Source organism: Lithobates pipiens, unplaced genomic scaffold, assembly GCF_037356315.1.
Source record: "Lithobates pipiens isolate NorthernLeopardFrog02 unplaced genomic scaffold, aLitPip1_a1.2 Scaffold_16, whole genome shotgun sequence".
NCBI lineage: Eukaryota > Metazoa > Chordata > Amphibia > Anura > Ranidae > Lithobates > Lithobates pipiens.
The window spans coordinates 291,492,192-291,505,517 of NW_027507748.1; the positions used below are offsets into that span (position 1 = coordinate 291,492,192).

The 13,326-nt window shown below is 41.9% G+C and overlaps 1 protein-coding gene across 3 annotated transcripts in view; it reads right to left on the bottom strand.

Moving 5' to 3' along the window:
• The window catches only part of ST7L (suppression of tumorigenicity 7 like), a 266,896-nt gene that overhangs the window by 18,222 nt on the left and 235,348 nt on the right, over positions 1 to 13,326 (bottom strand). The window contains exons 16-17 of one of the 3 annotated variants that reach the window (XR_013274492.1): positions 12,701 to 12,857; positions 11,462 to 11,519 (exon numbers count right to left, since the gene is read on the bottom strand). The exons of 1 other annotated variant lie outside the window; for it this stretch is intronic. Coding sequence is in view for 1 of the 2 variants with exons in the window: in XM_077481540.1 (XP_077337666.1) it covers positions 11,462 to 11,519 (58 nt within the window). In the remaining variant the exon portion in view is untranslated. The remainder of the gene's footprint in view (positions 1 to 11,461; positions 11,520 to 12,700; positions 12,858 to 13,326) is intronic. One more of the 3 variants, XM_077481540.1, reaches the window with a different exon arrangement.

A 13,326-nucleotide genomic window follows, 5' to 3' on the forward strand; every position in this document is an offset into this window, starting at 1 on the left:
AATGATGGGCACTGATAGGCTGCAATGTTGGCACTGATAAGCTACAATGATGGGCACTTACTGGTAGCACTGGTGGGCACTGTATGGACTGCACTGATAATCAGGACACATATAATCAGTGCCCCGATTATCAACGCAGATGTCCCTTTTAGAGAAGCTGGTTATTGGCTCTGTTCTCCTCTCCTTATGCTCTCAGCATAATGAAAGGAGTGCCAATAACCGACTTCTATTTACATCCGTGATCAGCTGTTACTGGGCACAGCTGATCACGTGGTAAAGAGCCGCTGATTGGCTCTTTACCTCAATTTGTGATCAGCAGTGTAATCCGTGACAGGGTCTACCAGCAAGATATACAGAGTGTCACATGATACAAAGCCACAACCAAACCCAGAACATCAGGGGATCTGCAAACAACAGAGCAACATGGTACAGAGGTATGATCTATGTTGGGAATGATCATTCCATTCAGTTCTAGTGAAAAGAATGTTGGAATTTAGCTTTAAAATTGTATACTTGCCAATCCTCTGCCTTGGTTGATATAAATACTATTAGTAGCTTCTTAAACTGTGTTTTATGTATCTAAGGGGACACTTCTATCTTAGTAAAGTAAATGTTTTAAGCGAATCTGTTACAGCTAAACAAAAAAAAAAAAACAACAACTTTAGTGTAAAAGAAGCTTAAAGTGGAAGTCCAGTCAAAAATGAAAATGTTCATATTAAGTATATGTAAAAGGCTTTGGAAGCATGTTCTGTTTGTTAGATTACAATGCAACAATCTGCAGATTTTCTACAGTGTGCAATCACGTGGTTGTTTCTGCATGCCACTGTGTACATGGTGTGACACACACCCAGCTGAGGGAGATACATGTGAGTAATGAGCTTAAGACCCCATACACACTATTAGATTTTCTGCAGATTCTTCAGATTTACCAAAACCATATAGCCTGCCTGATTGCATACAAATTGAAACTATTAAGGTTTGACCTCATAATATATCATCTAATAGTGTGTATGGGGCGTAAGGCTCCGTTTCCACTAGTGCGACTTGTAATGCGATTTTGGACACAAATTCGCATGACAAGTCACAGCCCATTGAGTTCAATGACAAACGTTCCCATCTATGCGACTTTGAAAAGGTGCATGCGACTTTTTAATGCGACTTTGATCCAGAGTGTAAAGTTGGATCAAAGCTGCACTCTAAATCGCACCGCTTTGGCGTCGCAATAGTAGAAAACTAGCCTAAGGCTAGAATGCGACTTTGGAGTGTGACTTTGATGCAACTTTGAGTGCAGTTTTGATCCAACTTTACACTCTCTGAATCAAAGTCACATCAAAAGTTGCTTCAAAGCATTGCATGTACCTTTTCAAAGTCATATACATATATATATATATATATATATATATAAATAAACAACTGCGCTTAGGCAAAAAAGGGCAATAGCTATGCAGCCTACCCTGCTAGGTCCCCCCAAAGGGACTAAACTGTAAAAAAAATATATAAAAGAGTAATCCGGCGCTCCCTATCAATTAAATATAGTAAATAGCCCCTAGGCTCTAGAATATCCAAGCTGCATCGGAGAGTGGTGAGAGCAAGGAGTTGGATATTATAGCAGGGAGATCTGCCCCCCCGAGCACATCAGGTGTATCCTAACGGATCCAGGAGTGAAATACCCTTGGATGATCTAGAACAGCTGAATATCGGATGCTTAGGATTATAACATCATCTGGGCACCAACCCTCCTTACATGCGTAATACCCCTGCAGGGGTTACTGCAGCTGGTGAGTGAGAACCACAAGGGGGAGCACCAAAAGTCACCTGGATATTTTCCTGTGTTCACTGTAATAGGAAGTCACTGAGCACTTTATAATCACCAAAGACTTTGGTTTTGCCAGCATTGCATGGTTTTGGACATTATAATCTGGACTTGGTTCATTTATTTATTTCACATTTGCATATATTTCATAATTTATCTACTCATTTTTTCTGCGATTTATTAAGCCGCGTACACACGGGCGGATTGTATGGCCTACTTAGTCCGTCATACAATCCGATGGACAGTCCGTCATACTTTCGAATGAACGGACTTGACCACACACGGATGCACAAACAGTCCGTCGAAAGCTTGCGCGATGACGTGTACAGCACGTACGACGGGACTAGAAATAGGAAGTCCAATACACAGCAATGCAACATTTCGCCGTGTAAATCCTTTCTGAGCATGCTTAGTCCGTCGAACTAGCCTACTGACGAGCGGATTGTCCGCTGAAACCAAAGTATGACGGACAGTATTACGGAAATTCCGAAATACTTAGTACGCCAGACTGCACGCTGAAAAAGTCCGCTGAAGCCCACACACGAGCGGACTGTCCGCTGAAATGTGTTTCGACGGACTAAGTAGGCCATACAGTCCGCCCGTGTGTACGCGGCTTAAGTGTTACTTCTGGCACTGTATGAATATCATGGATTAACACATTGTTAATATTTGGTACACTTATGACACATGTAAATTGTAGCAACTAAGGAGTTTAGCACTCTGTAAGGGGACTTAGTATTTTCTTTGTCGCTTTTCAGACTTTTTGTCTATCACATTTATTGGGTTTAGCCACATCACTATTTACTATATTTAATTGATAGGACTGTCAATTCTCACTATATAGGGAGTGCTGGACTACTCTTTTTTATATATTTTATTACCTTTTCAAAGTCACATAGATCGGAACGGGTGCCATTGAAATCAATGGGCTGTGACTTGTCATGCAACTTTGGACACAGTGGAAGCAGAGCCTTAGTCTATGTTTCCACTATTGCGGCCCCAAGTTTGCATGATTTAGAGTGCGACTTTGATGTGATTAAGTGCAGCTTTGATCCAACTTTACACTCTCTGGATAAAAGTCGCATTAAAGCATTGCAGGCACCTTTTCAAAGCTGCTGATTTTCAAAGTCGCATAGATGGGAACGGGTACCATTGAAGTCAATGGGCTGTGACTTAGCATGCGACTGTTGTGACAGAGCGAGGCTCTGTCCCTATGAAATTAGAGGTAAAGGAGACACAGAGTTTGCATATCTGCGGACTGCAGGACTACAGAGTGTAGAGTTTAAATGGAGAAAACTGCTCTGTCAGTTTTCTCCAGGTTTTGCTAGCTCCAGATGGGATTCTGTAGTTTGGAGATCCCTGAGAGTTATGGGTGGGACGGGATCTCCAACCCTGTGTCCGGGTCTTGAGGCTAGCGAGCAGGGTGTGTGCCCAGCTGCACACAGCCCATATAACGAGGGGATTTGTGTAGGATGGTGGGGTGTGTGAGCAGCTTGCTGCTTGAAGCTGTGCATGTCCAAAGCTGTGTGAAGGACTGGAAGCTGTGTGCGTCCAAGGAGCTGTGTGCTGTGTGTCGAAGGGTTTGAAGCTGTGTGCGTCCAAGCAGTTTGTTGGAAGGGGCAAGTACCTATAGCAGCACTACTGTTGAAGAGTAGCCAGGTGGGCTAGCATTTTCGTTCTGATTTTGCTGTATTTAAGCTTGGACCCCTGCGTGGGATTACTGGATGGACTAATATTTTGTTTTCTTCTAATAAACGTGGGCTACCAGGCCCTTAACCATACACGCCTGACTGATGTGGACTAAAAAATGCATCTACCAATTGAGCTAATCACCCCAATGTCACACTGTCCAAAGTCACATGACAAGTCACACACTAGTGGAAACAGGGCCTTAGTGTGGTTGCCTGTACTATGATCATTGTAGACCAGAGCACTTCCAGCTACACTGAACCCCCATCCCGTCCCCGCGTCCAGATCCCTTCTCCTGTGCACAGCTATACTGTATATGTGCACTGCACCTCTCCTGGGTCCTGTGGCGATGGGGCTTTTTATTTCTTAATTTTTTCATGAATTAGGATGTACAATGAGAGAACACTGGGCAGGTACCTATGATCAGCTTCTCCCATCCTGTATATGCCCACTGGCTACACAGGAACAGTGTCCCTCCCAGGAAGTGATGTCACTAGCTTTCAAGAACCACACCTACTGGCTGATTTGAGTCTCAGAAGGAAGTAGATTCAAAGTCATGTGACGGCACTGGATTCTGCAAAATAAAGGTGGAAAAATTTAGATTTTTTTCATTTTGGAGCACAAGGCTGAACTTAGCTCACATTAATGATTGCAGGGGAGAAATGTAAGTATTAGGCTGGACTTCCACTTTAATCACTTCCTGCCCAAGGTATGGCATATGACGTTCTGGACTTTGAGTAGGGATATTTGAATGATGCCTGCAGCTACAGGCTAATCCAGATATCATCTTTTTCGGCTGGCGATTCCCTGCACCGTAAGTTCAGCCGCTTGATTGTTCTTACTGGCGGAGGGAGGGGACGCTACCCCCACTCCTGCCACACTCCGGCGCTTCTATCAGCTTCTCCATGTGATCGGGGAGCCAGATCCACCGGCACCGGAATTTGAAAATAGAGATTTCCAAGGGACAGATGGTCCCCAACAATTCTTCTGGAAGGTTCTCCTCTCTCCACAGAGAAATGCTGGAGCTCTGTCAGAGTGACCATTGGGTTCTTGGTCACCTACCTGACTAAGACCCTTCTCCCCCGGTCGCACAGTTTGGCCGGGTGGCCTGCTCTAGGAAGAGTCCTGGTGGTTCCAAGCTTCTTCAATTTTTAGATGATGGAGGCCTCTGTGCTCATTGGGACCTTCAATGTTGCACACGTTTTTTGATCCTGTCTGGAGAGTCAGCAGGTGTCCTTTCCTTTGATGATCGATTGGAGGCTCCATTGTGGGGTACTGTGCCAGATCATGGGAATATCTTGCACCTTTATGTATATGACTTCTGTAATGGGGGTCATTAATATCTGGTGAGTAGACTTAGTGACCGATGGTGGTGGTGGAACATTTACAGTAATTTGGGATCCACGAGATCACTGCACCATTGGAATCATTTGATTTTTGGATTTTATTTAAACACTTATTTTTGGACATTGCACAAATTTTGCCATCCACCTGAAGATTGGGTGGTCATTTCTATGTTCATTATTTGCACTATAAAATTGTTTGTATAGTATAATTGCCACGAGTACTTATTGGGGACACCCGGTGGTTGTTAACATTATTGCACTTTATTGTATAACATACCTCAAGGGTGTGCGGTTCGCCACCAACTCTTTAATTTCATAGGTATTAACATGACAACGAGCAGCCCCTATCTATATCATTGAAAAACGTCACACACTATGAGTTCATATGCTCCGAGTACTTAGACAAAGCTTATAGACTGAATGCACATAGCACACAGCACTTGCACAATCTGAATATACACACTGCACACAAGGCATGCACAGTCAGAATACACACACCACACAAGGCATGCACAGTCTGAGTCTCACCAAGCACACAGGGAACACTTGCAAAGTACGCAGGGCACATAGATACAACCATAGGCGTGCGCATGCCAGATATGCCTGGGCACACCCTAATAACCCAGTGTGCAATAGCATGATCACTCTGTGTGCTGGCAGGGAGATGGTAAAGATATCCATCTCACCAGCTCTGCCATAAGATGAGTGCTTCTGCGCCTCTTTCACTGTGCCAACGGGGGGTCAATGCTCTATCTCTCGCTCTCTCTATTATATATATATATATATATATATATATATATATATATATATATATATATATATATATACACACACACACACACACACACACACGCAGTATCTCACAAAAGTGGGTACACCCCTCACATTTGTGTAAATATTTTATTATATCTTTTCATGTGACAACACTGAAGAAATGACACTTTGCTACAATGTAAAGTAGTGAGTGTACAGCTTGTATAACAGTGTAAATTTCCTGTCCCCTCAAAATAACTCCACATACAGCCATTAATGTCTAAACCGCTGGCAACAAAAGTGAGTACACCCCTAAGTAAAAATGTCCAAATTGGGCCCAATTAGCCGTTTTGCCTCCCCAGTGTCATGTGACTCGATAGTGTTACAAGGTCTCAGGTGTGAATAGGGAGCAGGTGTGTTAAATTTGGTGCTATTGTCGCTCTCACGCTCTGATACTGGTCACTGGAAGTTCAACATGGCACCTCATGGCAAAGAACTTTTTAATACCACGTACACACGACCGGACTTTCTGGCAGAAAAGGTCAGACGGAATAATTTCATCAGATATTTCGATCGTGTGTGGGCTTCATCTGACTTTTTTTTTCAAAAATTCTGACGGACCTAGAAATAGAACACGTTTTAAATCTTTCCGACGGGATCAATTCCTATCGGTCAAACCATTAGTCTGTATGCCATTCCGACGGACCAAATACGTAGCTATTGGCTACTGAACTTCCTTTTCTAGTCCCATCATACGTAATTGCATTCTAACCGAACGGACTATCGTGTGTAGGCAAGTCTGTTTCAGCGGAACTCCATCGGAAAGACCGTCAGAGTTTATTCTGATGGAAAATCCGGTCGTGTGTACGCAGCATAAGGATCTGAAAAAAAGAATTGTTGCTCTACATAAAGATGGCCTAGGCTATAAGAAGATTGTCAAGACCCTGAAACTGAGCTGCACCACGGTGGCCAAGACCATACAGCGGTTTAACAGGACAGGTTCCACTCAGAACAAGCCTCGCCATGGTTGACCAAACAAGTTGAATGCACATGCTCAGTATCATATCCAAAGGTTGTCTTTGGTAAAAAAAAAAAAAAAGATGAGGTTGAAGGGGTGGGGGGTCAGCCTGTCAGTGCTCAGACCATACGCTGCACACTGCATCAAATTGGTATGCATGGCTGTCATCCCAGAAGGAAGCCTCTTCTAAAGATGATGCACAAGAAAGCCTGCACTTTGCGGAAGACAAGCACACTAAGGGCATGGATTACTGGAACCATGTCCTGTGGTCTGATGAGACCAAGATAAACTTATTTGGTTCAGATGGTGTCAAGCGTGTGTGGTGGCAACCAGGTGAGAAGTACAAAGACAAGTGTATCTTGCCTACAGTCAAGCACGGTGGTGGGAGTGCCAGGGTCTGGGGCTGTATGAGTGCTGCCGGCACTGGGGAGCTATACTTCATTGAAGGAACCATGAATGTCAACATGTTTAGTTATTCTTTGAGACAACATTATAGTTCTGGTACACATGGGCTACAGGCTATTAAAAAGAGCCCTTTACCGCAGGAATGGGAAGCAACACATACATTGAACTACTGGTGGAAGAGGCCAAGTTTCATACTTTGAAGAGAACCTACATCCTTAAATTCTGAGGGGGTATAATGACCTTTCTTTATCACTGCCAGTGACAGTGCAAAAGATGAAGTGACAAACATTAGACACTTGACTGATGTGAACAGGGCAGAAGTTGGAGGTTTGAAGTTTGTTGTAAGCAAAGGCCTCCAGAGTTCCAATAGAGCTGCTGGTACAGAAGAAATATGTTAGGTGGCATCCTGGCAAACAGGCACATATTTTTAGTACAAAAATTATGTGTAAAGGGTCACGCATTATTTCTCCGGACAGGAACTTCCACAGTGTGTCTGCTGCTGTATGTCACAGCCATTCCTGTACTAAATATATTTCAGTCTTACATGGCAATGTACAGCATGGCCAGTGTCCAGAGAAAGATGCGCTTGTGCCAAAATATTTTCCACTTAAAGAAAAAAAAAAAAACCCTGCAAATCTCATGCTTACAATGGATTTTCAGTTTTGGGACGTGAAAAGTAATTTGAAGACATAATTGTACTCTACTGAAGCTAAGTGAGAAAAAAAACTTTTTGCTTTGTTTAATTTGAACTCGCCTACCAAGATTTTAAGTACAGTTGCACTAGATTCTGTTAAAAAAAGGTCTATTTATAAATCAAAAAGAATAAAAACACTATGTGCAGTAGCTGCTCACCTACAGCATTTCGTGCTTTTGTGTCATCTTTCAAAGCCTAAGTGTGTGTGTGTGGTCTCAGATCTCAGCGTTCAGACACCACGGCATAATCCATCAATTTTCTGCTTCACCATCTTAAGCAGTTTTATCTTTCTGCTGTAAATGCCGATACCATTTCACGCCGTAAAATAGCAGATGGAGATTATAACATCTGCATATAAAAAAAAAAAAAAAAAAAACTGGACTTATTTTTGTAAAGGGTTTTGTGATTATAGAGCTCTTAAAACATGTTGGTGAAGAATTTTTCTACTACAAAATGTATATGCTAGCAAAAGTGTGCCCATTCAAAAGCTTTAATACAGAAGGACACATTACTGCAGGGGCAGAGAGCACAGAAGTTCATATTGGTAAAGCATGTGTTGGTGCAGTGGCAGTGAGTGCAGATGCAGGCATTGGGGCAGTGGGGGCATGCAGAAGTGATGAAAGTGGGGTTAAGGGGGATGGAGGTCAAGCACAATGGTGAGTTCAGGGGTTTGTGTACAGGTTTGGTGAGGGTAAAGGAGGATGTTGGTCAGCTGTGGTTATAAAAGCATAGAGTGGGGTTGGTGTAAAGGTGCAGTGCTGGGGAGGTTTTAGGCATGGTGTTGAGACAGGTGGTGCAGACATATTGATGATGTTGGGGGGCTAGCACCGTAGTGGTGAAGGGAGTGGTCACAGCCATAGTGGTGAGTGGTGCCATGAGGAGCTGTCAGATGCAACTCCAGATGCATTCTTATCAGCAAAACTTGCGCAGGGAGGTTTGTGGTGTGAGCTGCCAGACTGGAGATTATGGTGCCTTTGTAAACTGCAGCACAAGCCAGGGAAGGGGTGATGAGCTGACCAAGACACACCTGCCTGAAAAGTTTGCAGTACTTGAGGGACCAATTTTCATTTTTATTAAGAAATTCAACAGCACCACATCAGGGATTCTGCTGGTGTTTGAAAAGTCAGATGAGAAGCGGGGTCATGCAACATGACAATTATTCAGGTAAATTAACAGCAGTATGGTTAAAATGGAAGACATGTTTCATATTTTTAGAAAGATTAATCATAATTCAGACTTACATTCCCTCAAATGCTGTTTGTGATACATTTGCTGCAAAAATGATCAAGTAGTATACTGCCCCCTTTCATAAAAGTGCTACATTAATAAGTGATTGGTGTATTAAGCAATTTACCTCCAGAAGATTTACCCTCTTCATGGCCAGGCCATTTTTTGCTATACGGCACTGAGTTATTTTAGCTGACAATTGTGCGCTCATGAAACACTGTACATAGTAATTTTTCTCCCACAAATAGAGCTTTCTTATGGGGGCATTTGATCAGCACTGTTTTTTTTTTTGGCGCTATAAACAAAAAAAAATTCTAAAAAAATCGAATTTCTTCATAAATGAAGGCCAACATGTATTCTGCTACATATTTTTGGTAAAAAATCCTAATAAGCGTATATTGATTGCTTTGCACATAAGTTATAGTCTACAAACTATGGTATATATAATGGAATTTTTATTTATTTTTCTCTATACTAGTATTGGGAGCGATCAGTGACTTATAATGGGACTGTGATATTGTGGCAATCTGACACCATTGGCCGACACCTGCTGATCGGCTTCTGCTGTGACTAATCTATGCGGAACTGCAGAATCACATATATGTACGTAATTCTGCACATAACGGCCACCCTGTAGCAGTAAATCTGCTACAGGGCAGTCGTGAAGTGGTTAATAGTGTTCACTTTCTTTTATTTATTTACAAAACTATTTGAAAAAAAAAAGTTGCAAACATTTTATCTTCCAAATTATCTACAGCTCTTTTAACCCCTTCAAATCCAGAATGTTTCACCCACTTCCAGGTGACAATTACTCAGCCATGCAAAACTGTACCCAAATGAATTGTATATCATTTTTTGTAGACAGATAGAACTTAATTTTGGTCATATTTAATTACTACTGCATTTGTGACAAACTAGGCCACATAGAGGCCCAAAATCCAAAGAGCATCTTCTGGCATTCCAGGGGCATAAATTACACATCTAATTTCCTGACTACCCATGACATTTTTGGAGGCCCTGGAGCACCAGGACAGTAGAAACATCTACAAAATGGGCACATTTTGGAAAATAAATACCTCAAGGTATTTTTTTAAGAGGCATTGTGAGTTTTTTGAAGACTTCATTTTTTTTGTCACAGTTTTTTTTACAAAAAGTTTTCAATTTAAAAAGATTTCTCTCACACACAGTGTGGGCATACTTATATGTACACATGACACAAAACCGTGGATTTTTTTTTTTACGAAGGATGTTGGCTCAAACTTGTCTTGCATATACACGGTCACAGAAATGTTGGCCAAAATTCCAAACGTCAAGAACGCGGTGACGTACAACGTGTATGACGGAACTATAAAAGGAAGTTCAATAGCCAGTGCACCACCCTTTGGGCTCCTTCTGCTAATCTCATATTTATCTCCTGTTAGTAGAAGTTTGGTGAGAGACGATTTGCACTTTTCAGTTTGTTTCTGCTTGTCAGTTTGTGCTTGTGGGTTCGTATCTGTTCTTCAGTGCTTCAGTGCTTGTTGTCAGTTCGTTCCTGTCTTTCAGGGCGTTCTATTTAATAGTTTGCTTCTGTTTTTCAGTGCATTCCTGTCCACTCATTTCCAATTTTCTGATGGTTCTTCTCAGGTCCTTTCTGATTTTTAGTGCATAATTACCATGATTGTAATATGCTGTGAATGTCCTCTTTGTCCTCATGCATGCTGTAAGTTTTTAATGCTCCTTTTTTGTCCTTCATGCATATTTGCCTTCACTAACCTCCTAAGCATGCTATCCTGGGCCCATACACACCTAGCCTAGTCACTTAATGTATCTTGTCAGCTCCATTGTAATGCTTAACCTAAACCCCCCTCTAAAATGTGTACAAATGTTATTGTTGTCCTTAAATTCAGGCAGAGCACAAGAGGCCACAGGAATGGCAGACTGTGGCCTCCCAGTTGGCCCAGCAGTGGGACTTCCCCAACTGCGGTGGGCAATAGATGGGAAATGCTTCCACATCATCCCACCCCCCAACTCCGGGTCATACTATTATAATTAGGGTATAGCAGTATAGCATGATTTGTTGGCGGTGTCAGCGACTTACGAGTTTTTGTATGTGGATGTGGGGAAGAATGGCCGGATGTCAGATGGTGGAGTCATCACCCAGACAAAGTTTTACAGATGGTTCCAGAATGGCAGCTTCGGCTTGCCACCTCCAGAAGACAATGTGGTGGGACTCCCATTCGTCTTCATCGTGGGTGAAGCATTTGTGCTGGGGGACCATCTTATGCGGCCATTTCCGATGAGGACCCTCACCCCGGACCATAGGGTTTTTAATTACTGGCTGGCCAGAGCCAGAAGAGTGGTGGAAAATGCCTTTGGCATAATGGCCAGCCAGTTCTGCCTATTCCTCACTGCTATTAATATGGCAGAATATAAACAAAATCACATAATTCTTTCATACTGTATTTTACACAACTATACACAATGCAAAAATGCAGCCAACTATGTGGCCACAGTTGCGACTGAGGCCGGCTTACCGGATACATCGCTGACGGCTCTTGAAACTGGCAATCCTGGCTTGACCTCCCAAAGTGCCTGTGAAGTACAGCAAAGATAACTAGAGTACTTCAGTTGGGGGGCATTGATATGCCAGAGAATGTGTAACCTGTTTTAAATAAATTGTTTGTTAAAAACTGAACTCATATTTCATTTTATTTACTGCTTGTTTCTTTTAGCTGTCTCCTAGGTTCTCCAATGGCCTTTTATTTTTGGCCATTTTCTTCAATAGTGCAAATGTACCTTCTTTGATACATGAGGTGACAATCTCTTCTTCAGCTATTATGTTGTGCTATGGGTCTGCTACATACACACACCTTGTTTTTGTTGTTAATGTATGTAATGCATTAATGATAACATTAATCATCCTTTTCAACTCCATAAATTGCTTGCCGTCCCTAAAATGGCCTGATTGGGGCAAATTTTAGATCACCATTGGGGGGGGGGGGGTTATTTACTAAAGGCAAATCCACTTTGCACTGCAAGTGCACAGATTTGCCTTTAGTAAATGACCCTGATTGTCATTGTAACTACACCAACTTACTCCAAAAACTGGTACTGAGCATTGAAAGTAGAAGCCACATATTGTTGAGTATAAAACATTTTACTCCAAGTGCATTCACATGTGCATTATAAAAGGTTTTTTTTAACAAACCAACATCTTTGGTGTATAAAATTATTGTGTGACAGTATATAGCCTTATTGTGGCTAAACAGGCATGTTTAAAAACATAACATACAAAACTCAGGAACTTACAAAGTTCAACTTTGATAAAGTGAAGGCAATAGGAGACATTAGTATGTCAAAACTCTGTTGATTTTGCCTTCATCAGATAGGGTAATGTCACCCCTGTAAAAGCCAAATTTTGAAGATGCACACAAATTGGGACTCAAAAATTTGGATTTCCATCATGATCCCATGCCTAAAATGTGCTATTTGCCATCATGGGAAATCACAAAACGCGTACATTGATATCCCATGATGGCAGATAGCACATGTTGACACATTGTGTGCATCTTCAAAATTTGGCTTTCAAATTATTTTAAAAATTAAAATAAAATTTTTGGGGGGTTAGATTTTGGATAAAACATCAATGATGTTGGTGAGTCTTTCTTCAACATCATTGCTGAAGTGAGTTTCTTCTTCCACAACATCCACATCACCTAAAAATAAAAAAAAACACACCATGTATTATAAATATGCAGGCATACATCTATTACCTGAAGCTGTGGTCTCAGACAGTGACCTGTTGTGGCCACCATTTTGCCCACTTCATGTACCTCGGAATCCACATCTTCTTCATGACGTGTGGGGATTTCACCTTCTTCATAAGTAGTGGGGTTTCTGGTGTCCTCAGATGTCCGATTCTTTTCTCCCCTATGTGAATACAAAAAAAGTATACTTAGCACACAGATATTTGAAGCAAGAAATAGTAATATGAAACATTGCTTGGAAGTGTTACACAATTGTCAGTTTTGGCAGAGTTACAAGCGGAGGACATGATTTTTTTCCCTTTCCAAAGCTGGAATACTTACCTGTTTTGTGCAAGTTTCACACATGGAGAGACCCCTATTATCCATTGGAGCACTTGCGTGGGACACCATAAAAAGGGTGTTCTGGTGTCCCACACTAATGCTCCTTCATCCATATGTGTAAACAGCTGCTGAGTGTCCTCTCCTTGCACTGAATCAAGTTTGCATTTCAGTTACAAACAAATCTAGACAACAATGTACTAAACTTCTTTTCATACAAATAGGCATGAAGAAATGTAGTTAACCTGCATGCATCAAAAATATTGTATTAGTGGTCGAACGAACACTGTTTAATGCGAACGATTCCTGTGCCC